General features: G+C 40.9%; 1 protein-coding gene across 1 annotated transcript in view; it reads left to right on the plus strand.

Annotated features, from left to right (window-relative positions):
• NT5DC1 (5'-nucleotidase domain containing 1) overlaps positions 1-27,565 on the plus strand; it is a 252,604-nt gene that overhangs the window by 127,963 nt on the left and 97,076 nt on the right. The window contains exon 7 of the mRNA XM_065402104.1: positions 24,487-24,661. Coding sequence (XP_065258176.1) covers positions 24,487-24,661 — 175 coding nt within the window. The remainder of the gene's footprint in view (positions 1-24,486; positions 24,662-27,565) is intronic.

Below are 27,565 nucleotides of genomic sequence, written 5' to 3' on the forward strand. Positions count from 1 at the left end.
ATCTTTAAAAATCTGTCCCTTAGGCATTTAGGATCCTAAGTATAATGACACTTGGGCCCCTAAGTACCTAAATCATTTTTGGACATGGGATTTAGGCTCCTAAGTAACTTAGGTGCTTTGGGAAATTTTATCTGTGGTCTAAGCCTAGTATACTGCAATTATAATTGTTGTCCAAAATAATACACTGATTTCTTTACCAAAGTTTTATATTTCCTAGAGGACTAATATTTTAAAATATATATAAAGGGTGGTCTAGACATTTGAATGGGTGCCCTTCTTTTAAACTGAAATCTAGTTAACTAGCTAAGGCTATGTCTACACTACCACTTACATCAGCACCCACCCCCCCGAACGACATACGTTTTGCCGACATAAGCGCCAATGTGGACAGCGCTAGGTTGGTGGGAAAACTTCTCCCACCGACATAACTACTGCTGCTCAGTGGGTATGCATCGGTACAGCTGCGCCGCTGTAAGCTCTCTAGCCTCAAAGTGGATAGCTGTATCTGTTACACAATAGATGGTGCTCTGCAGTACAAATTAAAAAGCTTGCAATGCTTGTGACACATTCTAGGTGTTCTGCCTAGTCAAAGCCTAGTTTCAATCAACCATTCACCTCTTAAAGAAGGAGGTTTGGGTGGTGGTGTGGAATTTATGACCAAACTAGTAAGAATGTTATTTTAAATAATATATGTACGGTATACTGTTCTGAGTCATAAAGAGATAACAGGCTGTCAGCAAAGTCAGTGTAAGAAAATATTATGGTAGCATAACACAGTTCAGTAACCATTACAGAGCCACTGAGATATCATTTGTCTAGGAGGACTTCATTCATTTTTATTTTCTTTGGCTATTTGGTGGCCCACATGTAGCAGATGATGATTTCACTTGGAAGTGTGGTGGCTTTTTTATCCATCTTGAAAAGTGCCTTAGGAGGCCAACTTGTTGACCCATTTACTTTGTAAGAAGGGAGAAAAGATATACAATTGATTATAGTCATTTTGACTAACAAGAACCAAAATTGTACTACTTGCTCCTTCTTTTGTTTCTCCAAACTAATTGGATCACAATCCTAGCAGACCAAGTAACTGTAAATAAGCGGATCTAGTTACTAAGAATATATAAGAATATTGTTTTTATTTTTCTGTGAAATCAAAACATCTCTCATGTCTGGGAAAAGTTTCCATTGGTGGCACACTGCTGCAATTTGTTGTTTCTCTCTTACACTAAATGGTGAGGAGAGGGAGTCATTTATGGCTGATGGCAGAACTCTTCTGTGTCCCACTGGACTCGTAGACTTTACTTTTGCCTTCTCTGTGGCCCCTGAAGCTCTTCCCATGAAGGGAGCAGGTGAAGACCTGCTGGAATTTCCTAGGCTTTCTGCTCCCTACTGCGGAATTTTCTGTGGGAAGGTACAGTGTAGCCCACCAGTAGGTACAGAAAATGAATACAAGTTCAAACCAAAGAAAAACGTTATTGGAAACCAAAACAGTTTTCAGAAAAGACCCATCAGTGCAAATAATTGACTCTAATTTCTTGATTACAAATGGGTTACATACAATAACATGCTTTTCAAAAGTGCAAACATATTTGCACACACATTTTAGAAAGGAACGACTGAGAATACTGGATTAAGTGATTTTGAATTCTGGATTTCCTGATATCAAAAAAGGCGGGAGGAAGGAAGAAAGAACTGAGGCCTTTGTTCCTGTCTGAAGCAGCACTCAAATGGGTTTTGTTTGGTGCAGATTTCATTAATATAAAAAGGGTTTGTTTTCAGTAACTGGAGCTTTTTCTACATTACCAGGGATGCTAGGGATTTTCTTTTCACTGCTAAAACCAAGAAATCTGTCAATAGTATTTCATATTTGTGTTTCCAGGATATTTTCCAGGCCCCAAATGGAGTCCTGAGGGTAACCACAGTTCTTGGCTATCATCATCTGTCACGTTAAGGCTGACATGAACAGAGCTTACTTTAGTGCCACTTGTAAGTTGTCCAGTGACCAGGATTTCTGTGGAGACATCAGGCACTCTTCTTGCCTCTTTTTTAGGGGTCTGAGTGTCTCCGCACAGTCGCTACATCCTAGTCATTGCCAACTAAGGGAGGACAATTCTTACCAGGTCTAGAAAAGAAAAATTGAAGGTTTACACTGCAACATCTCATTTTTGACCCCATGAAAAGTTTTCTGCTGCTCTTGAGTGAACCCTGTTAGTGAATGCTTTAGGACTTCTGGGGATGGAGTAGAAGATGATCTCAGAGGTCTGCATTTTTCTCCTATTTCTTAGATTCAATCTCTTTTCAGTCTGCAGGTTATTTGCCTAATCTGCATAGAAACAGTAGTTGACAATAAAATATTGATTATATATCATTAAGGAGTAATTAGCATTACTTTGATATCCTCTATATATCCTTAGCTCGACAGGGCAAAATTACTAAGAATCCCCATGAAATATTTTATGAAAGAGTTGGATGTAAACCACGTTTTTAGATTAAAATTTTATGAATCACAAATGAAGCTATTACTTTTTCTTGCATGAATGTAACTCGAAAACAGCTAAACTGCTTTATTTTAGTAAGAAAAAAATGCTTCTTAAGCAAATATCTTGTTTGCTAAATTTAAACTGGGAATGAATTATGGCCACACTTACAAACATCTGAAAATGTGGGGCATAATGGGAGCACCACACTGCTCTTAACTATATTAGTGGTTAAACAAACAACATTGAAATAAAACAGGATCTGGGGAAACTGAGGCAGCTGTCTTTATCCTTTTTTTTCCAATGTGCTAGCTGCTGTATTACTCTACTTGTATTTCAAAGTAAAGGGATCAACTCTGGTTTCATATTATTAGCTCTCAGAAAAATTAAGGGGACATAGAAGACAAAAAGGACCTCAGTGGTATATGTAGGATCTAAACGTGTTAGGAACGTATTATTTTTTGATGTTTTTAAAATGTGGAACATTTATGATAAAAATGATTAATTTCCTGACAATTGATCTCCCAGCTTATCACTATTATAGGAATTTAATCATTTGCTTTATGGATAGTAATAATTGTCAAAAAAATCTGTAGTGAAGCCAGGTCAGTAATGTTATAAAAGAATATCAAGTTTATAACTCAGATCAGGCTGTAGAAAATGATTTGAAATGCTCTGCTGGTAAATTTTGAAACAGCATGAAATAAGTCCTTTGGGATATGGGATGCCTCTTGTTTCCAGCATGAAAGCCAATAAATGGCATTAATGCCTATTCCAGAGGGAAATGGTTACTTCCAAACAGCTAAGGATAACAACCATCAGATTGAGGGAGAGGAGGAAAACAAAAACAAGGAGGAGGGGGAGAACACCAAAACTGAAATCCTTTTAAGTTGCCTGTGTCTTTGCACAAACTATTTGCTTTATTGGGCTTTGAATAAAACCAAACAGGAAAGATCTTAGACCCGCGAAGCTGCCAAAAATTCAGTGGTCTCTGGGAGTTTGACAGTTGAACTACTAGACCTATCTGGTATGTGAAACTGCTGGAAAGAATTGTTCCATTAAGGAGCCAGTGACGGCACTGCTGGATCTGAACAGTGTGTGCAGATTCCAGAGAGTCTGTTTCTGAAAGCTTAAAAGGAGCACGTGCAGTGATCTGACATCTAATAAGTTGATCCAGTCAGGTCAGATAAAGCTTCTTAATTACAATGACCTCGGAGGAGCTAACACTAGAAAAAAAAGTCACTGCATTTATGAAATCAGGGTGGCATTTCTTCCATTTAGGCATATACTGCCAGATCCTTAAAATCCACTTTTCTTCTAAAGACCCACATTACCTGGTTTGAGTTGAATTAAAATAATCCTGGACTGCAGACCCTGCCATCATGTCTTTAGCTGTAAGGCAGGAAAGAACATCTAGAACTTTTTTCAATTACATTTATTGTAGGTAAATGAACAGGCGGTAGTTTCCATGTTCTGCATTTCCTCCCTGTGGAAGGCATTTGGGGAGAGGGTTGAGTAGACTGAGAGTGCTGAATCAAAGCACTCCTAAGAGAGTGAACCTCTAGTTTAGTAAATCTTTGAAAGTTGAGTCCACAGACTTAAGAGCTAATGTAAGACAATGTAAGTATTAAAGGTTCAAAGGAAAAGGAAATCTTATTAGTTGGTTTCCCTTCTAGGTAATTCCCTCCAGACTTACTTGTTAGGATAATCTGTCCAATGAGTGCGTGCTTGGGAATATGTCCAGTTGATGGCTGAGAAAAAGAGGGGTAAATAAAAAACTAATATGTAGATACTGCTGAATAAGTCAGGAGGCTGAAGAGAAGATAGACTATAGAGAGAGACCGAAGGAGATGAATAGTTCCATTAGGGCAGTTGAGACATTGTCATTACTCAAACAACATGGAGTCTGGTGGCACCTTAAAGACTAACAGATTTATTTGGGCATAAGCTTTCGTGGGTAAAAACCTCACTTCTTCAGATGCATAGAGTGAAAGTTACAGATGCAGGCATTATATACTGACACATGGCGAGCAGGGAGTTACTTCGCAAGTGGAGAACCAGTGTTGACAGGGCCAATTCGATCAGGGTGGATGTAGTCCACTCCCAATAATAGATGAGGAGGGGTCAATTCCAGGAGAGGAAAAGCTGCTTCTGTAATGAGCCAGCCACTCCCAGTCCCTATTCAAGCCCAGATTAATGGTGTTAAATTTGCAAATGAATTTTAGTTCTGCTGTTTCTCTTTGAAGTCTGTTTCTGAAGTTTTTTTGTTCAATGATAGTGACTTTTAAATCTATAATAGAATGACCAGGGAGATTGAAGTGTTCACTTACTGGCTTATGTATGTTACCATTCCTGATGTCTGATTTGTGTCCATTTATTCTTTTGCAGAGGGACTGTCCGGTTTGGCCAATGTACATGGCAGAGGGGCATTGCTGGCACATGATGGCATATATAACATTAGTGGATGTGCAGGTGAATGAGCCCTTGATGGTGTGGCTGATGTGGTTGGGTCCTCTGATGGTGTCGCCAGAGTAGATATGGGGACAGAGTAGGCAACGAGGTTTGCTATAGGGATTGGTTCCTGGGTTGGTGTTTCTGTGGTGTGGTGTGTAGTTGCTGGTGAGTATTTGCTTCAGGTTGGGGGGTTGTCTGTAAGCGAGGACTGGCCTGCCTCCTGTCATTACTCAGTGCGTAATGAGAACCTGGAAATTAAAGTTGTGTTCCTGTGACCTGCATGTAGTGAAGAACAGCTTCTCAAGCTAATACAGATGTGGCTGATAAGGCCAAATGAAAGTGAAAAATGTCAATCTGCCATAACATAGCATGACCCCAACAGTGGTCCTACAGACCACTTAAATCATGGAACCACAAATAGGAGGAATAGATATGTGGTCTTTGGGAAGAGTCTGAGAACTCCTTATTTATGCTCTGCGCTCCCGTTCTAAGGCTTTGTAGTAGCCAACAGCAATCTCATTGTTAGATTAAGGGCTGCTGTAACTTGTGCACAAAAATCTGTGCAGTTTAGCAATACAGCCTATCCAGTCGTCCTGCATCGTGAAAGGAAAACAGATGCTGTTTGTAACCATTATGTGTATGGATGATTTTGGAGAAGGGGCTAGAAATAGTGAGACACATACTGAAATTTGGGCGTCTGCCGCCAGCAGCAGATTCCTAATAAATAATAATAATATAGAGTGCAGTGTTTCCCAGAAGGCCATGCAGTGTTTGCCTCTGTTCAAATTTATTTTTATTTATTTATTTATTGGCCATCTTATGCCAATAAATGTCTAGGCCATCTCCTGGACATTAGCCTGTGTTTGAACCACTTAACTTACTACAGCATTGGGTGGTGTACTTATATGCCAGCATTATTTTCTTCGGCATTACTTTGAGAAAGAAAATGATTTGGTCTTTAGGCAGTAAGAATTCAGGCATAATACCTGAGCTAGGTAATGGCCAATAGGGAATTCTGATTATGTTATTGTTATAAATGTTTAATTGGCTCAATCCATCTGGCTGTGCACCTGGATATATACTGTACCATATGTTGTCTTTCACTGTTAACCTTGTTCTCTTCCCTCATTGTTTCTATTTGTTTCTGACACTCATGTTTTGCTTCTCATCTCACATTTCCTAATAAACTCTTTGGGGCAAGGACTGTTGTTTTTCCATGAGTTCATACAGTGGCTATCAAAGCCATGCTATGATCCTAATAGGGGCCTCTGTGTCCTACTATAATATCAGTAACACTACTAGTCAATTGCTTCTACTGTATTTGGAATGCCATTAAATCACCTTCATTTCCAGTACTGTATATTATATATCGTACAGTACTTTTCATGGATTTGGGTGGCCTGCATTCAATTTTGATCAGACATTACGCACAGGCTAGAGCACAAAGTAGTCCAGATGGTGTGCAGTGTAATTCTTCTATCCTGTCATAAGTATTCATTGCTATAAACAGTCCAAGGGCATCTGAATGAATTTCCTCCAGATATTTGTTGGTTTATCTGGTGTTTGACTTTCTGGAAAATTAGATAAAGAAAAGTATAACTCCAGTTTAACAAGACACAGATGGGTAAATCTTGCTTTTAAGATTTTGAGAGGAAGAATAGAGATCAACAGTTGACAGAGAAGTTTTATTTTTAAACTATTTTATTTTTCTGTGACATTACAGTGTAGTAGATCACTGACTCTACAAGAGTATGTTTTGACACTTTTCAATTACTTAATATATTGCTAACATGAGATTTTTTAGCTGTCAAGCACAAGACATCTGTGTAACTATTTAATAGATTTATTGAACCCTCTTCTGGCCAACTCTTTTAGAATTTATAATCATAGGCTGGCAGTTATACCTAAAGTGCTGGAGCTCAGGTTTGAGGACTGTAACAAATTTGAGGCTACCAAAGACTTTACATTTTTCATTATGTTGTACTCTGTGAACCACACAGAATTTCATATGACTTACTTATCTAGGTAATTTGATCAAAAAAAAAGAGTGTTTCATGAAAAATATTTAAAATAAATTATTTTTTTTCATTTCACCTGAAATTTCTAATTTTTCAGCAAAACACTTGAAACGTTTTTTATTTTTTTACAAATTTTATTTTGGTGGGAAAAATCCTATTCTCTCACATTTTATTTTCATTTTTTCCCACTGGAGAGAAAAAAGGGGCAATGGAGTGTGTAGAAATATAGGCCCACATTGGACCTGAGTGAATTGTGGTTTTAAATTTAGTCTGGATATTAGCATAAGCAATAAGCCATCTAAACAGTTCACCTATACGGTTCGCATTGGAGCACAGTAGGGGCTATAAGTAGGGGCATTGCCAGCAGATCGAGGGACGTGATCATTCCCCTCTGGTGAGGCCTCATCTGGAGTACTGTGTCCAGTTTTGGGCCCCACACTACAAGAAGGATGTGGAAAAATTGGAAAGAGTCCAGCGGAGGGCAACAAAAATGATTAGGGGCTGGAGCACATGACTTATGAGGAGAGGCTGAGGGAACTGGGATCATTTAGTCTGCAGAAGAGAAGGATGAGGGGGGATTTGATAGCTGCTTTCAACTACCTGAAAGGGGGTTCCAAAGAGGATGGATCTAGACTGTGTAGCAGATGAAAGAACAAGGAGTAATGGTCTCAAGTTGCAGTGGGGGAGGATTAGATTGGATATTAGGAAAAACTTTTTCACTAGGAGGGTGGTGAAGCACTGGAATGGGTTACCTAGGGAGGTGGTGGAATCTCCTTCCTTAGAGGTTTTTAAGGTCAGGCTTGACAAAGCCCTGGCTAGGGTGATTTAGTTGGGGATTGGTCTTGCTTTGAGCAGGGGATTGGACTAGATGACCTCCTGAGGTCCCTTCCAACCCTGATATTCTATGACATCTTAACTTATTCTAGAGCAGCAGGGCATCTCATTTAAGCATTTCCTTATTCCTTTCAAAGGTAGGAACTCATGTCATTGCACTTTCCCAAGTGATTTCAGATTTGGCTCACACAATTTGGGTCTGAACTCTCATCTTGGATTAAAGAAGATGACATTCTGTTAGTAAGTAGGGTCTTTTTTCAGTCGAAGCGCGCTCTCTGATGTGGAACTTGCTCCCTCTGGTGGTTCATCATGCCAGAGTTTGACAGACTTCAGGGCTCAAGGCAAAGTACCCTCGTGGTAAAACTTTAATCCAGGCCTGCACAACTCGTAAAGCAGCAAGGGCCATATTACTCCAAAGAAAACAGCTGAGGGCCGAAACCCACCGTTCCCCCCACCCCGAAACACACACACACACACACACACACACACACACACACACACAGCGCCGCCCAGCCCCCCCAAAACACCCCGCCCCACCCCAGTGCCCCCCAGCCCCGTGGAAACAACCCCCCTCCCCCAGCGATGCCTACCCCACGGAAACAAACCCTCCTTCCCCAGTACCGCCCTGCTGAAACAGCGGTATTGAACCTTGGTATTTTGTTATAGCGGGCCCCTAAGGTAGTATAATTAAGGTAAAAGAAAAATGTCTTTTTGCTAGAAGTAGAATAAGATCTTCCCCCCACTTTGTAATCAATTGCCCTGTTGAATGAAGGAGGTGTGAATGAGGAAGGCGTGGAAGGCAGGCACCTCCAGACAGCCGCAATCCTTGGAGTGGGGATTGGAGCCAGACCAAGGACAATCAAACTTGTCAAGTGGGCTGACTAGAGAAAATCAGACATACTGATGGCCTGAGGGGTTAGAAGCAAGTACCTTCCTTTGGGAACACCCTCTTTTCAGCATTGGGACAACCCCCAGCCCAGAGAAAAGCAGCAAAAAGGACCAATTTTTATGAGAGACAAGATCAGTAGAACAGGCCAGCCACCGACTCACCGTTCGCCTCCTCAGCCCCTTCCACAAGTATAAAGCCCCCCCGCCACTGCCCGCCTGCTCGGCTCGTCAGCCCCTCACCCCCCTGGCTCGCCTACTCACCCCCTGCCACCTGCTCGCCTCCTCAGCCCCCCGCCTCCTCCACCACCGGCTCACCTGCCCCCCCACCACTGCCCGCCCACTCAGCTCGTCATCCCCCCCATCCCCTCCGGCTCGCTCACTCACCCCCTGCTGCCCGTTCGCCTCCTCAGCCTCCCTCCCCCGCCGCCGGCTCACCTGCCTCCCCGCCACTGCCCACCCGCTTTTGTTGTAGTATTGTCACTCAATTACGGACCTAAAAGTGGCAATACTACAACAAAAAAACTTCAATAACAGACTCCAACGAGAAACTGCTGAATTGGAATTAATTTGCAAAATAGACACCATTAAATTAGGCTTGAATAAAGACTGGGAGTGGATGGGTCATTACACAAAGTAGAACTATTCCCCCTACTGTTTCTCATACCTTCGTGTCAATTGTTGGAAATGGGCCATCCTGATTATCACTAGAAAAGTTTTTTTTCTCCTGCTGACAATAGCCCACCTTACCTGATCACTCTCGTTATAGTTGGCATGGCAACACCCATTTTTTCATGTTCTCTGTGTGTGTATATATATATCTTCCTACTGTATTTTCCACTGCATGCATCCAATGAAGTGGGTTTTAGCCCACGAAAGTTTATGCTTAAATAAATTTGTTAGTCTCTAAGGTGCCACAAGAACTCCTGTTCTTTTTGCTGATACAGACTAACACGGCTATCACTCTGAAACCATTCACTATTATGTTACATAGTTCTTTTTAGAGTAGTGTCTATATAACTCTGTTAGTTTCAACATTATTACATTCTTTAGGACTTTTTCATAAGAACCCCTGTGATCTTCACTTGAACACTCTCAGCCCCATAGACCCGGATTAATTCAGCTGTTGTGGAAGGCCACAGAGAGAGTGGCAGTCCTTGGGATAGCCAGGGCTCCTCATATCTGGGAGACTTTTGCTCTCCTTAGATGATTACACTTTGTCAGTTTTTCCTGGTGAAATGCATATACTGCTCACTAGGTGGCAGTAACAATACATTGCAGATAAAAATGAGATTCTGAAATTCACTTTCAAATAGCTTGTGCTTGGGAAATTGACTTCCCTATTTCCAATAAGACATCACAGGACTGGGTGAGCAGCAGACAAAACGCTGAATAGGTACAATCTTGCATGTTAAATGTTTTAGAATCACACATACACATGCTGTGCAATGATGTAAGAATACACACACACAAGAAATGGTAGAAGAGGTTGAAGGGGACATGACTATAGCTCAAATGGACAGAGACCAAGAATGTTCAACTTTGATATAAACATTTCTGCCTATATATTTTTGGTTGCACCAGTTTTATACCTGATGGACCTCTTAGCTGACCGCTAGCAACTGAAGATAAATATACCAGACATAGGGAGATTTAAAGGCCTCATTAGGAAATTGCATTCTTAGAATCATAGAAGATTAGGGTTGGAAGAGACCTCAGGAGGGCATCTAGTCCAATCCCCTGCTCAAAGCAAGACCAACCCCAACTAAATCATCCCAGCCAGGGCTTTGTCAAGCCGGGCCTTAAAATCCTCTAAGGATGGAGATTCCACCACCTCACTAGGTAACCCATTCCAGTGCTTCACCACCCTCCTAGTGAAATAGTGTTTCCTAATATCTAACCTAGACCTCCCCCACTGCAATTTGAGATGATTGCTTCTTGGTCTGTCATCTGCCAGCACTTTGAACAGCTGAGCTCCATCCTCTTTGGAGCCCCCTTCAGGTAATTGAAGGCTGCTATCAAATCCCCCCTCATTCTTCTCTTCTCCAGACTAAATAAGCCCAGTTCCCTCAGCCTCTCCTCGTAAGTCATGTGCCCCATCCCCCTAATAATTTTTGTTACCCTCCACTGGACTCTCTCCAATTCGTCCACATCCCTTCTGTAGTGGGGGGGGGGGGGAGACACCAAACTGGATGCAATACTCCAGATGTGGCCTCACCAGTGCCGAATAGAGGGGAATAATCACTTCCCTTGATCTGCTGGTAATGCTCCTACTAATGCAGCCCAATATGCCATTAGCCTTCTTGGCAACAAGGGCACTCTGACTCATATCCAGCTTCTCGTTCACTGTAATCCCCCAGTCCTTTTCTGCAGAACTGTCGTTTAGCCAGTCAGTCCCCAGCCTGTAGCTGTGCATGAGATTCTTCCTTCCTAAGTGCAGGACTCTGCACTTGTCCTTGTTGACCTAATCCAATTTCTTTTGGCCCAATCCTCCAACTTGTCAGGACACTCTGGTCCCTATCCCTACCCTCCAGCCTATCTACCTCTCCCCTCAGCTTAGTGTCATTTGTGAACTTGCTGAGGGTGCAATCCATCCCATCATCCAGATAATTAATGATGTTGAAGATGTTGAACAAAACTAGCCCCAGGACCAACCCCATGGGCACGCTGCTTGATACCGGCTGCCAACTAGACATCAAGCCGTTGATTACTATCCGTTGAGCCCGACGATCTAGCCAGCTTGCTGTCCACCTTATAGTCCATTCATCCAATCCATACTTTTTTAACTTGCTAGAAAGAATACTGTGGGAGGCTGTATCAAAAACGTTGCTAAAGTCAAGATACATCACGTCCACCCCTTTCCCTATATCCACAGAGCCAGTTATCTCATCATAGAAGGCAAGCAGAATGGTCAGGCATGACTTGCCCCTGGTGAATCCATGTTGACTGATCCTGATCACCTTCCTCTCCTCCAAGTGCTTCAAAATAGATTCCTTGAGAACCTGCTCCATGATTTTTCCACGATTTTTCTTAAGCTGCTGTGCTAGCATTTGAAAAGGCAAATAGTTTTTCTTTTTGCAACAATTGAAAATTCATATCACTTCCCCTCCACCCTCTGTCTCCTCAACTCACCCACTTTCTTCCCCTTCCATGTGGCAGGTACAAAACATCCTGCAGAACTTCTTAATTTGACACTAACATTGATGGATTTTAGTGTATTTTAAAGTTGTGTTTTAACAATTTTGTCTCCCCTGAATTACTGCTGTCCATAGACCCAAATAGCTAAACCTAATTAAAACGTGTGGCATGTTTTACCCATGCTGAGTAATATCAAAGCTGGTGTAGCGGCTGTATTGGTAGAATTTTTCTCTGATGGGGAAGAATGGCAAGGCCCAGGGAAACTGCCAGCAAGTACCATCCCAGCTTAAACTCTGATTAAACCAAGCATTTGGCAAATTATGAAAGGTTTTTGTATCAGGAAAAGTGTGTGAAGCTGATACTCTAAATATTTTGAACATTCAGACTCATTGTAAAGTCAGGAGGAGAGCAATCTATTGCAAATTCCCCTTTATTGTTGAACTCTTCTGGATGTTTCATATGTTTAGTAGTGTTCCTTTTTAGTTTCATTTTTATGAAGAACTTACAAATGCCTCTTTCTTTTATATTTTCCCTTTGTGATAAATATTTTTCAAAACATTATTATGGCTATCATAGATTGTAGTTTCCTTCTCCTACTCCTTTCGTTATCCAAGTGTGGACATGGCATATATTCAACAAATTTAGGTAACAGCTGCAAAACTTGAAGTTTCATAGAGAACATCATGCATGTATCTTAAGAAAGTTTGTAATTGCAATACCCAAGGGCTGTGCTGAATAAATGTTGCCATTGTTAAAATGAAGTTCCTTGGGAATGAGACAAAAATGTTCACCTCATTAGAAAAATTATATGTTTTCTGTATATACTCCGAGGAATATGTCACTTTTTTCTTCCAATAAAAATATTTAGAAAAAGTATAACTACATTCTTATCGTAGTGAGTGCTTTGAAGCACTGGCTGGAGTTAGAGCTGCAGAAACGGGATTTCAGATCAGAGTTTTGGTTTGTACCCACCTCTGTTTAGAAAGGGAATAACATACAGTAAACAGACATATTTCTTCATGGTGGGGGAAAGATTAGTTTTTTAGTGGTTTATTTAGATTTGTCGGCAAACCAACACCCATGTTATGCTCTGGACATCCTTATATAATTTTCACAATTAATACTTAATAGAATGCTGATCTTTATCCAACAATCAATTAACACATTTGCCCCAGAAGACATGGTAATAAAATAAATACAAACCCATCCACAATGGGTATCATAATAATAAAACAACTTGTCCCACCCTGAGAATCAAGAAAGTCAACAAATATGGACCGTGATGTGCCAAGATGGGAGGCAAATTCTAGAGCTTGAGGACTCCTCATGGAGCATGACCAACCAACAGTTCTCTCTCTTCTGCCAAGGATGCTCCAGCTCTATTGCTTCTACCCATTGTAACCATAGCAGTATGGCCTGCGGGGAGAGACACCCACTTATGTAACCCAGTTTTAAACTATTTAGGGCTTGACTTCTACCCAGAAACCTACTGAGCTAACAATAAATGGAACGAGATTTTTGCAACAATTTTGTCCTATTTTTTGGTCACCGAATTTAATTTTTTTCTGACAAGCTCTCCTAAGGGTAATCAGTGAAGATCCCAGAGTACTGATGTCATCTGATCCTGCAGTGAACTGCTATTTAATTCTAGAGCTGTTTGTAGCCTCAGGAGCAATTTGGCCAAAAGGGCTAATGCAATCGTTGGATATATAAACAGAAATGTCAAGTAGGAATATCAAGAATTTATATTACTTCTGTATTTGTTGCTATTGCTCATGGAATACTTTGTCGATTTCTGAATGCCACAATTCAAGAAGGATATTAATAAATTGGAGAAAATCAAAAAGAAGAGCCATGAGAATGATTAAAGAAATGGAAAACATACCTTATAGTGATAGACTCAAGGAGCTCAATCGCTTAATCTTCTTTTTGTTAAGCTAAATAGGTGACTTGATCTGTCTAGAAGTACCTACATTGGGAACAGAAATTTGATAATAGAGGGCTCTTCAGTCTAGCAGACAAAGGTATAACATGGTCCTATGGCTGGAAGTTGAAGCTAGTCAAATTCCGACTCAAAATAAAGTGCACATTTTTTAACAGTGAGGATAGTTAACCCTTGGTAAATTGTTCCAATGGTTATGGTGGATTATCCAAACCTAGATATTTTTAAAATCAAGATTGGATGCTGCTGGTTGTTTTTATGATATGCTCTATTTCAAACAGGAATTAATGTAGGGAAGCTTTATGACCTGTGTTATACAGGAGGTCAGACTAGATGATCAAAGTGGTCCCTTCTGGCCTAATAATCTGTGAATCCTGTATTCCGAGGACATGACTTCTACCTGTTCCTCGCTTCCCATCTTTCTACTTTCACAACCTTTTCTCCTAGTCTGCCATCATTATCAATCCCCTTCTCTCTCATTAGTGATATCTGTTCTAACCCAGGCTTCCAACATATAATCACATTTTCCTCTGCCTACCCATCCCTGCTTTCTCCCTCATCTGTCATTATGCTGACATTTCCATCCTTCCCAATTGCCTTCTTCTGTTCTTTCTGCAACACCCATTCTAGCTTAAAATAAGAAAATGAGAAATACCAGTAAGACTTGTACATAATAAACTGATCTTATTATGATGATCCTTGCCTCTTCCCTTTCCTATCTCCTTTCTCCCTCTCTTCCTTTCATTTGTGGTGTCATATCTCAAAATAGATTGTAAACTCTTTGGGGCAGAAATATGTCATCTATTTCTGCTGCAAGTTCATTCTAGCAGTTCATACAAGAGAGACTGATCTGCCACAGAGAGATGAGGTGACCTTTAGGTGATTAGCAAAGAGGCCTCTTTCTTTTTCAATCCGAATACAAAAGTTCTTTGAGATTTACAGATGGGTATTGTTATTATTCATTATTATATGAAGACTTTTGTTTAAACTCTGTCTTTTTTTCTCAAATATACAAATAGCATCTGCAAATCTCTTTGTAGGTAAAAATTAGATAAATTGCATAAGATCTTAGTTGCTTTACAGTTTAAAAAAGTTATTGATAGCTAAATTATATGTTTTATGAATTGAAAGGGGGTTTAAATCACATTTCTAAATACTACGTTTAATTGCAAGAAATGATTACCATCTCAAAAGCCACCTGATACAAGCTATAAATTGGCAGCTCATAGCTTGTGGTATTTGGTTGAGTTCTAGAATGTATTTCTTCTCAGTCAAACCATACAAATGGTTGGTACATTCCTTATAATTCAGTCAAGTAGCTAACCTTTAAGAACCATTAACAGCATTGAAACATATTGATTCTGAACTCTGGACTGACAGACATCCTGCCAAAAATAAATCTCCTTAAAAACCATGCACACATGCATTGAAGATCCAGATATAGCTGGGAGACAAGTATAGTGGCTCTACAGGCCTGATCCAAAGCCCATTGAAATCACTAGGAGTTTTTTTCCCATTCATTTCTGTGGGCTTTTGATTAGGCCTTGAGAGGGAAGTGGCATAACCAAGAACTCCAAGGGAAATGACAGTTTTTCCTCCCTCCTTCCCAACAGAAGTACTGTACAGTATTAGCACATTGAACTGGGTATCTGCACTTGCAGAATAAACTGAGCATTTGATGTCATGCTTGTAGGAGATGGAGAATAGACTTAGGACTATGTTTGCATTACTGTGTTTGGGGAAAATTGACAAAGCTACAGTCACAGTGTATACACATTTCCCTTTGACTTTAATGGGAGGTTAGCATATGTAAAGGTTTCAGGAACACTTATTATTGATTATATAGTAATATAGGAGTGCATGGTGCTTCATAAAAATATATACTCTTTAGAAAGGTCTCTGCCTTAAGGAGTCTATTATCTGAGCTGTAACACAAATAAGATGAGGCATGAAGATATAAACAGAATCTTAATTGATCATCAGTAAGGCTAAGATTTTGTCACGGATATTTTTAGTAAAAGTCATGGACTGGTCACGGGCAATAATGAAAAAAAACACAGAAGCCTGTGACCTGTCCCTGACTTTTACTAAAAATATCTACGATAAAATGAGCCTGCGGGTGGGCTGGGAGCTCCTGGGTCCCCATCTGCTGGCAGCTCCAAATTCTGGAGGTTCCCTTTGCTGCGATGGAGGCCGGGAGCTCTGGGGGTCCCTCCTGTTGCCCACGGAAGGGGAGAGCTGCAGGGTTTCCCGTGCCACCCACAGAGGCGGAAAGCTGTGGGGGTTCCTGCTGCCACCTGCAGCAGCTGGAAACTCTTGGGGTCCCCCCTGCCGCTTGCAGCGGCAGCAAGTGTTGGGGGTGGCAGGAGTGCGGGGTGGCAAGGGAGCTGCGGGGGTCCCCCCTGCCACCCAGAGCGGCTGGGAACTGTGGGAGGTCCGCCTGCTGGCAGGGGACCCTACAGCTCCCAGCCGGGGCTGGCTGAAGTCACTGAGGTCTTTGGAAGTCACGGAATCCGTTACTTCCATGACTAAGGCTAGGTCTACACTGGGGGCGGGGGGAATCGATTTAAGGTATGCAAATTCAGCTACACGAAGAGCGTAGCTGAATTCGACGTATCCGAGCCGACTTACCCCGCTGTGAGGACGGCGGCAAATCGACCGCCACAGCTCCCCCATCGATGGCGCTAACACCTACCTGGGCTGGTGGAGTACGCGCGTCGATTCGGGGATCGATTGTCGCATCCCGATGAAACGCGATAATTCGATCCCCGAGAGATCGATTTCTACCTCCCGATCCAGGCGGGTAGTGAAGACAAGCCCTGAATCGCAGCCTTAATTGTCAGTGAAAGGTTAGGCAAAAAACCCCAAAAGAACCTAGACCTGAAGGAGAGATTTGAATGTGTAGAAGGAGTACTTTGTATAACTTTGGAAACACAATGTGAATCAATACAGATAAGAAATGTCTGTACTTTTAATGTCTGTACTTGCAAATATCCTGACAATGTATTAATATTTTACTGTGCTAAACAACAGCCCTTTTATTTAGTTATATTTCTATCTTCTTGTTCTTTTAAAAATGCTGTTGAAAAAAAATATTGAGAGACTGACTGCCTGTTTGTGAGCATAGGCTATATTTCAGGAAGTTAGATAGACTTGTTTAGAGTGGAAATTGAAAATCTGCCTTTGTTCCATGGAAACACACATTTAATAGAGGCTTTCGCAAAACACTTATGTCTTTGTTGGGTTATGCTTTCTCCAACCATCACAAGATGAAGAGATGCAGACTTGATTGATTCTGATACTTCTTACTTGATTCCATTTTGTGTTATATAAAAAAAAGTTTTTGACATTTTTTGTGAAAGTTTTTGTTCTGTTAAAGAGCCAGGGATTGTCAGCGGAGGTTTTGGCATATCTATAGACATGTGAAAGCTATAAATAGACATATGGGGTGAAAAGTTGGGACACATCTTTTGTTTTTGTTGTCCCCACCCCCGTTCCCCTCTGACATTGACATATGTTGGACGGGAAAAATTTTTAGGAGGGATATAATAAAATACAAAATAATCTATTTATTTTCTAGGAAACATACAGGTGATGAGCCATCATTTGCAGATCTGCTTGCAGCCACAGGTCACCCATTTTGAAGTAGTACCTTTTTTTGTTTTTGAGCTTTGTTTCCTTAGAAGACGCTAAAATTTATTTTTGACCGGGCACAGATTTAGGGATCAATCATAAGAGATTTTTGAAACTTTGACTCCTAAATGATTGTGTGCCTGATCCCAAGAGATGCACTGATGTCAATGAGGTTTAATGGATGGTGATCTCTCAGGAACAGTCCCTATGTGTCATATTTGTACTGTTTGCCAAAAGCATGGTATGACTCCCATATGCGGTGCCAATATGTTGTTTTATGTTCTCCTTTCCTTTGCTGGATATATAAAAACTTTGTTGTTTTCTTCTCTATCCTTGTTACATATCAAATAAAATCATAACATGCTTTCTAGAGACTAAACTAGCAGGTTAACCTCCTGCTTAAAGAAGTCACCCACCCAAAGTCCTTGTCAGAGTTTTCAACCAAGGTTGGCTCAAATTCCATTTTCATGAATGCAAATGCACTGTCCATTTACTTCCTAGGTGCAGGGTGTCTTCTTTGCCTGCTAAAAATAGCCCCAAAGTTTATTGTCTTTGATCATAGACAGGCTAACCTCCCAAGGCTTGTTTTTTTCCTGTGTGCTCCCTTCCTGCTGATTTCACGTCTCTTTATTAACATCTGACTTTGTATGTAAATGAGCATCCATTATGTTTGCTTACAGTGCTTAATTTACATCCCAACAGAGAAAGAGGTGAATAAACATCTCCTTTCTAACAGGAAACCTGGTTTTCACCTCTGCAACTTGATACCGACTCTAAGACCATATTTTCAGTATATATGCATCACTCCTTACATAGTACCTATATATACATTTCACAGTGATGTTAATAACTATTGTGAGACTGGCTTTCATTTCAGACCACACATAACATTCTTTGATGAATCAGAATGTACCTATTGGAATCATAGAACTGGAAGGGACCTCGAGAGGTTATTTAGTCCAGTCCCCTGCACTCAAGGCAGGACTAAGTATTACCTAGATCATCCCTGACAGGTGTTTGTCTAACCTGCTCTTAAAAATTTCCAATGATGGAGATTCCACAAGCTCCCTAGGCAATTTATTCCAGTGCTTAAACACCCTGACAGTTAGGAAGTTTTTCCTAATGTCCAACCTAAGTCTCCCTTGCAATTTAAGCCCATTGCTTCTTGTAATATCCTCAGAGGTTAAGAAAAACAATTTTTCTCCCTCCTCCTTGTAACAACCTTTTACGTACTTGAAAACTGTTATCATGTCCCCTCTCAGTCTTCTCTTTTCCAAACTAAAAAAAACCAATTTTTTATATCTTCCCTCATAGGTCATGTTTTCTAGATCTTTAATCATTTTTGTCGCTCTTCTCTGTACTCTCTCCAACTTGGCCACATCTTTCCTGAAATGTGGTGCCCAGAACTGGACACAATACTCCAGTTGAGGCCTAATCAGTGCAGAGTAGAGCGGAAGAATTACTTCTCGTGTCTTGCTTACAACGCTCCTGCTAATACATCCCAGAATGATGGTTTGTGGTTTTTTTGCAACAGTGTTACACTGTTGACTCATATTTAGCTTATGATCCCCAGATCCCTTTCTGCAGTACTCCTTCTTAGGCAGTCATTTCCCATTTTGTATGTGTGCAACTGATTGTTCCTTCCTAAATGGAGTATATTGCATTTATCCTTATTGAATTTCATCCTATTTACTTCAGACAATTTCTCCAGTTTGTCCAGATCATTCTGAATTTTAATCCTATTCTCCAAAGCACTTGCAACCCCTCCCAGCTTGATATCATCCACAAACTTTATAAGTATACTCTCTATACCATTATCTAAATCATTGATGAAGATATTGAACTGAACCGGACTGAGAACCGATCCCTGTGGGACCCCACTCATGCCCTTCCAGCATGACTGTGAACCACTGATAACTACTCTCTGGGAACAGTTTTCCAACCATTTTTGCACCCACCTTATAGTAGCTCCATCTAGGCTGCATTTCCCAAGTTTGTTTATGAGAAGGTCATGCGAGACAGTATCAAAAGCTTTACTAAAGTCAAGATATACCATGGTTACTGCTTTCCCCCTATCCACAAGGCGTGTTACCCTGTCAAAGAAAGCTATCAGGTTGGTTTGATACAATTTGTTCTTGACAAATCCATGCTGACTGTTACTTATCACCTTATTATCTTCTAGATGTTTGCAAATTGATTGCTTAATTATTTGCTCCATTACATTTCTGGGTACAGAAATTAAGCTGACTGGTCTGTAATTCCCCGGGTTGTCCTTATTTCCCTTTTTATAATTGGAACTATATTTTCCCTTTTCCAGTGTTCTGTAATCTCTCCCGTCTTCCATGACTTTTCAAAGATAATCACTAATGGCTTAGATATCTCCTCAGTCAGCTCCTTGAATATTCTAGGATGCATTTCATCAGACCCTGGTTACTTGAAGACATATAACTTGTCTAAGTAATTTTTAACTTGTTCTTTTCCTATTTTAGCCTCTGATCCTACCTCATTTTCACTGACATTCACTATGTTAGACATCCAATCACCACCAACCTTCTTGGTGAAAACCAAAACAAAGAAGTCATTAAGCACCTCTGCCATTTCCACATTTTCTGTTATTATTCCCCTCCCCCCATTGAGTAATGGGCCTACCCTGTCCTTGGTCTTCCTCTTGCTTCTAATGTGTTTGTTGAATGTTTTCTTGTTACCCTTTATGTCTCTAGATAGTTTGATCTCGTTTTGTGCCTTGGCCTTTCTAATTTTGTCCCTACATACTTGTGTTATTTGTTTATATTCATCCTTTGTAATTTGACCTAGTTTCCACTTTTTGTAGAACTCTTTTTTTTATTTTTAGATCATTGAAGATCTCCTGGGTAAGCCAGGGTGGTCTCTTTCCATGCTTCCTATCTTTCCTACGCAATGGGATAGTTTGCTCTTGTGCCCTTAATAATGTCTCCTTGAAAAACTGCCAACTGTCTTCAATTGTTTTTCCCCTTCAACTTCCTTCCCGAGGGATCTTACCTACTAACTCCCAGAGTTTGCTAACGTCTGCCTTCTTGAAATCCATTGTCTTTATTTTGCTGTTCTCCCTCCTACCATTCCTTAGAATCATGAACTCTACCATTTCATGATCACTGTCACCCAAGCTGCTTTCCACCTTCAAATTCTCAACCAGTTCCTATCTATTTGTCAAATCAAATCTAGAATACCCTCTCCCCTAGTAGCTTTCTCCACCTTCTGAAATAAAAAATTGTCTCCAATACATTCCAAGAACTTGTTGGATAATCTGGGCTTTGCTGTGTTATTTTCCCAACAGATATCTGAGTAGTTGAAGTCTCCTGTCACCACCAAGTCCTGTGCTTTGGATGATTTTGTTAGTTGTTTTTATAAAAGCCTCATCCACCTCTTCTTCCCGGTTAGGTGGTCTGTAGTAGACCCCTACCATAACATCCCTCTTGTTTTTTTACCCCTTTTATCCTTACCCAGAAATTTTCAACAAATCTGTCTCCTATTTCCATCTCAACCTCAGTCCAAGTGTATACATTTGTAATGAGGAGATACCCCTCTGTACCTCCTTGCCAGTTAGCATTAAGAAGTTCTTGGGTCACAGCTGAATCGAATGTTGATTAAACTTTTAATTTCAGAGATAGACATCAGACTACATAGCAGTTTATAAAGGATTTATCATGCAGTAACTACTTATTAGCGTACTGTGGAAAAGAGTGTCATGTATAAACACTCTCAGTCTCTCTTTTTCATCAGTATATATTTCTGACATAGAAGCAAGGAACTTCTTTTTCTTACTAGCAGCCTAATAGCAAACCCACAGATTAACTACACATCACAGAATTGTCCTCAGAAGACAAAAAAGGATTTGGTAAGGGACAAAGAAAATATGTGCCAACAACATCTGTTAAAACAGGCCTATTTACCTTAGGGTGAGAAGGTAATAAACTACTGTTCATATAGGACACGTGCCCTGCCTCTCTCTCAATAGACTGAGCCAGTACGGGGCAGAATGTCATACAAGCATTTCTCTTGGGTCCCCATCAGTTCTTGCATAATGATGCTTTCTAAATAAAAATGAAAGGGATGGAGGGTGGCTGAGCTGTCCTATAGAGCACAGTACACATTACTAATGAAAGTCCAAAAAAATTACTTCATCTTCTGCAACAGAAACCTCAAGTTTCTTGTCCCCAACAGCATCCGCACTAAAGAAAAGAAACATTCCTTGGTAAATTTTTGTTTCATCGGAAAATGGTGGTCTTGGCTAGTTCTTAAAACAATACATAATACAGACTGCTGGAACGTACTCGTATACCCATGGCAAAGCCCACTACGCTTTCTGACCCAGATTCCATGGAGAATTGGAGTGGTAACCTAGTTATGACTTGAAACTTTTCTCTAAGAGGTTTTCCTCGGTAGTAATGATCCACTTTTGGAATGAAAAGCTCTCCATATCATGCTACTGAATTAACTCATTCTGTCTCTTCTCGTGTTGCTGTGCCAGCTAAACCTAATCTGAACCTGTTGCTTTAAAAAGAAAAAAAATTCTTAGAAGGTTTGAGTACGTAGCAGTTATGAAACAGTGCTATATTTAATATTTTATCTTTGTTTGAGACTACCGTTTTAAGTATACATGTTTCCTCTCTCGTTAAAAGCTCAATTTCAAGTGGTTTAAATCTTTTTTTTTCTTATTTTTTTAAATGAAAAAATAGCATTACTCACATACCACAAGTCTAAATACTGTCTGGGATTTATTATATTATTCAGTGAAGTTGACTACAGATAGTTCCATATAGAACAAAATGATGGACAAAAAATATTCTTGTATTGATGATGATTCCATGAGACATACAAACTGTGTGTTAAACTTCGTCTCATTCACGCCTTTTTTAGTAAACATTTCTCTCTTAGAAAGCTAGCTTTGGGTTTTTTTGGTAATAACTTGTGTCTGCAGTGCATGAGCATATAGACAATATATTGTTTTAGGAAATTGTAGTAAAGAATAAAATAGTTTAATTATAATGGTCAATTGACATAAACCTAGAGAAATCTTTCTCAGTCAGACACATTAATGAATGGGCTAATTCTTAATAATTGATTAGTGTTATTCTTCAGAGTCCAATATGCTTTTAGAGGCATACGTTCAGAAGAATATGTTTGCCTGTAAAGGCCAAATTCTTTTTCCATTACACCCATAAAATGGGCATTCATACCTCTACTGAGAGCAGAGGTTGGATTTGTTTGTTTTACGCCTCCAATCAGTGTGCAGTACATCAGCTGAGTAGCTCTCACTAGACTGGACTCAGGGGACCTGGGTTCTGTTCCTAATTTTGCCATTGGCCTGCTGGGTGACCTTGGGCATGTCACGTCATCTCCCAGTGCCTCAGTTTCCCCATTTCTAAAATGAGATTAATGATACTGGCCTCTCTTTGTAAAAATCTTTGAGATTTTCTGATCTGAAAAAGTGCTACATGAGAGCACAGTGGAATTATTATTATCATTAAATATTATTAGGGCTGTCAATCACAGTTAACTCCAGCAATTAACTCAAAACAAATTGACACTATTAAAAAAATTAATCACTATTAATCACTGTTTTAATCGCACTGGTAATAATAGAATACCAACTGAAATTTATTATAAATATTTTTGGATATTTATCTACATTTTCAAATATATTGATTTCATTTACAATACAGAATATAAAGTGCACAGTGCTCGCTTTTTATTATTTTTATTACAAATATTTTGCAATGTAGAAAAGATAAAAGAAATAGTATACAATTCTCCCCAAAGGAGTTCAGTCACTAATTTAATTAATGCATTATTTTTTTAACAAGCATCATCAGCATGGAAGCATGTCCTCTGGAATGGTGGCTGAAGCATGAAAGGGCATACGAATGTTTAGCATATCTGGCACGTAAATACCCTGCAACGCTGGCTACAAAAGTGCCATGCGAACGCCTGTTCTCACTTTCAGGTGACGTAAACAAGAAGTGGGCAGCAGCATCTCCCGTAAATGTAAATAAACTTGTTCGTCTTAGTGGTTCGCTGAACAAGAAGTAGGACTGAGTGGTCCTATAGGCTCGAAAGTTTTACATTGTTTTGTTTTTGAGTGCAGTTATATAAAAACAAATTCTACATTTGTAAGTTGCACTTTCACGATAAAGAGATTGCACTTCTGTACTTGTATGTGGTGAATTGAAAAATACTGGGTGGGGTTTGTTTCTTTTTTACATTGCAAATATTTGTGATCAAAAATAGTAATATAAAGTGAGCACTGTATGCTTTGTATTCCATGTTGTAATTGAAATGAATATATTTGAATATGTAGAAAAACATCCAAAATATTTAAATAAATGGCATTCTATTATTGTTTAACAGTGTGATTAAAACTGTGATTAATCACAATTAATTGTTTTAATCATTTGACAGCCCTAATTATTATGACATCAACTTTTATCAGATAAAATGATGACATGCATTAAAAAAACTGATCTGAGAAATAATGTCATTGATATAGGAATGCTGATACAGATCAGTTGGTGCTGACGGCAAGTTTTAAACGTAACTGTAGATTTTGGGTGCCTCCATTTTTTGGTCTTCAGACTGAGATATCTTAAGATCTCTGATTGTCAGGAGGCAGGTGCTCAGCACTTTCTGGAGACCAGGTCTATTTAAGTAACCTCAACTTGAATATCCAAAAACTGAAAATCAATAAAGTGATATATCATACACAAAACCCTACGGTGCTTTTCAGGACAATAATTCATGATTTAAAATATGTGGGAAAACAAAACATAAGAAAGGCAATAGCTGTGAAATTTATACCGGAGAGAGATAATTACATACATTTTTTTTGCTATTACATGTCACATTGTTTTCTTTTCCTTTTTTTATGTAAATCAAGAATTATAGCTCTGTACAACTTTTAAGATTTCTCTACTTTTTTTAATATCAGTCTTTTACATTTTATTTTATTATCTTTTATCTTTTTACTTATTTACTTTTGCCTGTGGAGTGAAGGAAAAATTGCTGTGTTTATAGTATAGTTTGCAAATATGATTGGCTGGTAGAAGATAATTATGTTTTTATTTTTCAGAAAACTGTGGGACATATTTCCCAGAAGTGAAAAATGATCCAGCCAAATATTTACAAAGTTGCCCTGAGTCTGTAAAAAAGTGGCTGAGGCAACTGAAAAATGCTGGGAAGGTCCTGCTATTAATTACCAGCTCTCACAGTGACTATTGCAGACTCCTGTGTGAACACATCCTTGGGTAAGTGTACTGTTGATCTCAGTTCATTTCCGATTAGACCTCCCAGAGAGCAGTAACCACGGTTAGAATTAGAGATGGCCCTGAGCAGTAAGGATAGAGGTTTGAACTTTCTCAGATGCAAGGAGGTATTTGGATCTGGGGTTTTGGTCTGGGTCTGTTTCTAGTTAGTGTTTCACATTATCTCAGAACTGGGAGCTCAGTAGTTATGGGCTGTCCTAAAAACTATACATTTTTATAAGTAGTATTTCACATTGAATAACCAGTTTTTCAAAAGATAGGCCTTGTGGTTAAGGCACTGGCCCTTATTTCTTTATTAATTGTATTATGAATGGCCCCAGATGCCCAAATCTGGATAGGGGCCCTGTTATGGTAGGCACTGTACAAACATATGGTGAGAGGTAATTCCTGCCCTGAAGCTCTTACATGAATGGCTATTAGCCAGCATGGGTAAGGAATGGTGTCCCTAGCTGCTGTTTGTCAGAGGGTGGAGATGGACGGCAGGAGAGAGATCACTTGATCATTACCTGTTAGGTTCACTCCCTCTGGGGCACCTGGCATTGGCCACTGTCGGTAGACAGGATACTGGGCTGGATGGACCTTTGGTCTGACCCAGTACGGCCGTTCTTATGTTCTTAGAAGGGAGGAGAAACTGAGACGCAGAGATGTGAAGCAACTTGCCCAAGGTTACACAGCAGGTCACTGGCACATACAAGTGGGGCCAGATGTGTGCATAGGCCTATAGGGCTATGCCAAGGGCCCCCATCTGCTGATATCTTGCGATTATAACAGAATCAAGACTTCCATTTTTTAAATAAAAAGTAAGTTTCTAGGTTGTGAAGAAAAGCTTGAAAGTGTGATCAGGGATTAACAGGTGCAGTGATGTCTGCTTGAGTCTGCACAAGAAATATAGTTCTGAGAAGTGTGAATGACCCCATGCATCTCAATAGGGTATTAATTCTGAGGCCCACTGCTCTTGTAGGCCCTACCAACACCACCCCAGCAGAGGATTATGTATATGGCAAGAGAAATAGATTGCAGTGGCCAGCCCTCGCCAGCCCACGCTCCCAAGCAAATATTTCCCAACTGTTGAGGCATGTAGTAAGGCCACTCCCTGCTGCCATCTCTGTCTCTCTGGGAAGGGCCCCTGTTGCTCCTGAGGGGAGAAGTTCCCTTGTTGCCACTTTGGTAAGAAGGGACCTCTTGCCACTCCCCTGCCTCTCTGGGAGTGCGTAGGACCCTTTGTCATCATCATTCCACGTGGAGTGCAGGGCCATAGCATGGGGATGAGGCCACAGGGGACCCCATATCATGATATATCTAGAGGACCAGATTGCTCTACTCTTGTCCCAGGTCTCCCAACTCTCAATCCACTGTCCGATGAATGTATGTGAGCTACTCAGATATTATACAGTAACCTTCAGAGAAGAGCCTATAAATAACTTATCATTGCTCTTAATGCATGGTTGCCAAAAAGATAATTGTGCACAGAAAACATATATTTACAGTACTTAGGCAGAATAGATAATTTCACACACAGATGGTTCACTGCAATTAATTTGAGATATACAGCTGCCAATGATGGCACCTATTTGTATCCACAGATTTTTCAAGCTCATAATATTGAGAATTTGGCTGGATAAGCCAAATGCAACCCAAAGTTAGTGGGCTTAACTCCCACTGAAATCTCTGGGACAAATCCATGAAGTTAATAATGGTGTAGGTTACACACTGAGTGTAACTTCATTAATAAAACAGTTTTAGGCGGCAGCATATTGTAGCTTTCTTCTTCGAGTGCTTGTTCACGTCCATTCCACATTAGGTGTGCGCGCGCCGCGTGCACGAACGTCGGAAACTTTTTCCCTCAGCGCCTCCCGTCGGGCCCGCAGGGTCTCCCTTCCCGCCAGAGCGGCGCCCCGCCCTAGCGTATATATATCCCTGCCGGCCCGACCCTCCCTCAGTTCCTTCTTACCGCCCGTGGCGACGTTGGAACAACTCTATCTCTCGTCTGAGAGTGTCCCTTAGCATAAGTGATTAGTGATAGTTATCAGTTCGTTATAGTTAAGTGTTTAAAGTTTAGTGTAAATAGTAGTTTATTAGTCCCTCACAAAGACCTAAATCTCTTTGTGATAGGTGTTTGGCGACCCCGGCACCGGCCCTGGGCGGCGGGGCATGCCGCACGCCCAAGGCTTCAAGGCTTGTGCCACGTGCCGCAGGCCTATGCCGTTGAGTGACCCGCACGACTCGTGTCTTCGTTGCCTGGGGGAAGCCCACCAAAAGGAGCGCTGTAAGATTTGTAAAGCTTTCAAGCCCAGGACTAAGAAAGAGAGAGACTTTCGCCTTAAACAGCTCCTCATGGAGGCGGCGTTGCAGCCCTCCTCTTCCGCGGCACCGTCGACCTCGGTGCGGAGTGCCCCGGCATCGGTCCGCGACCCGATGCTGGCAGGACAGCCTAAGTCTACGGTGCCGCCTCGACGGGAACACACCCGGCACCGTTCTTCTTCGATGGCCAGGCCAAAGAGCCAGCCCAAGGCCAGGGGACGTTCCCCGCACAAGAAGTCAGCACCGGCGAAGACCGCGAGTGCTGCCAAGGCCGTTATGGCCCCGGTACAGATCCCGGTGCCAGTGGCTCCGGCGCCCAAAGGCCCGTCGAGCCCCGGGATAAGCGCGTCGAGGGAGGAGGAAGGGCTGGAGGAACTGTTGGAACAGCCCTCCACCCCGGACACATTTGAGGCAGCAAAGGACCTCATTGAATTGTCCACCGAAAGCACCCTCCGCGCTAAAGACATTCCGCCGCGACTGCCATCCAAAGGCAAGCCGGCGATGATGCGCCCATCGCGGTCGCCATCTCGGCACCGGACACGGCGCCGGTCCCGGTCGAGCTCCGCCTCGGTGGACTCCTGGCTT

Source organism: Emys orbicularis, chromosome 3 (genome assembly GCF_028017835.1).
Source record: "Emys orbicularis isolate rEmyOrb1 chromosome 3, rEmyOrb1.hap1, whole genome shotgun sequence".
NCBI classification, from domain to species: domain Eukaryota; kingdom Metazoa; phylum Chordata; order Testudines; family Emydidae; genus Emys; species Emys orbicularis.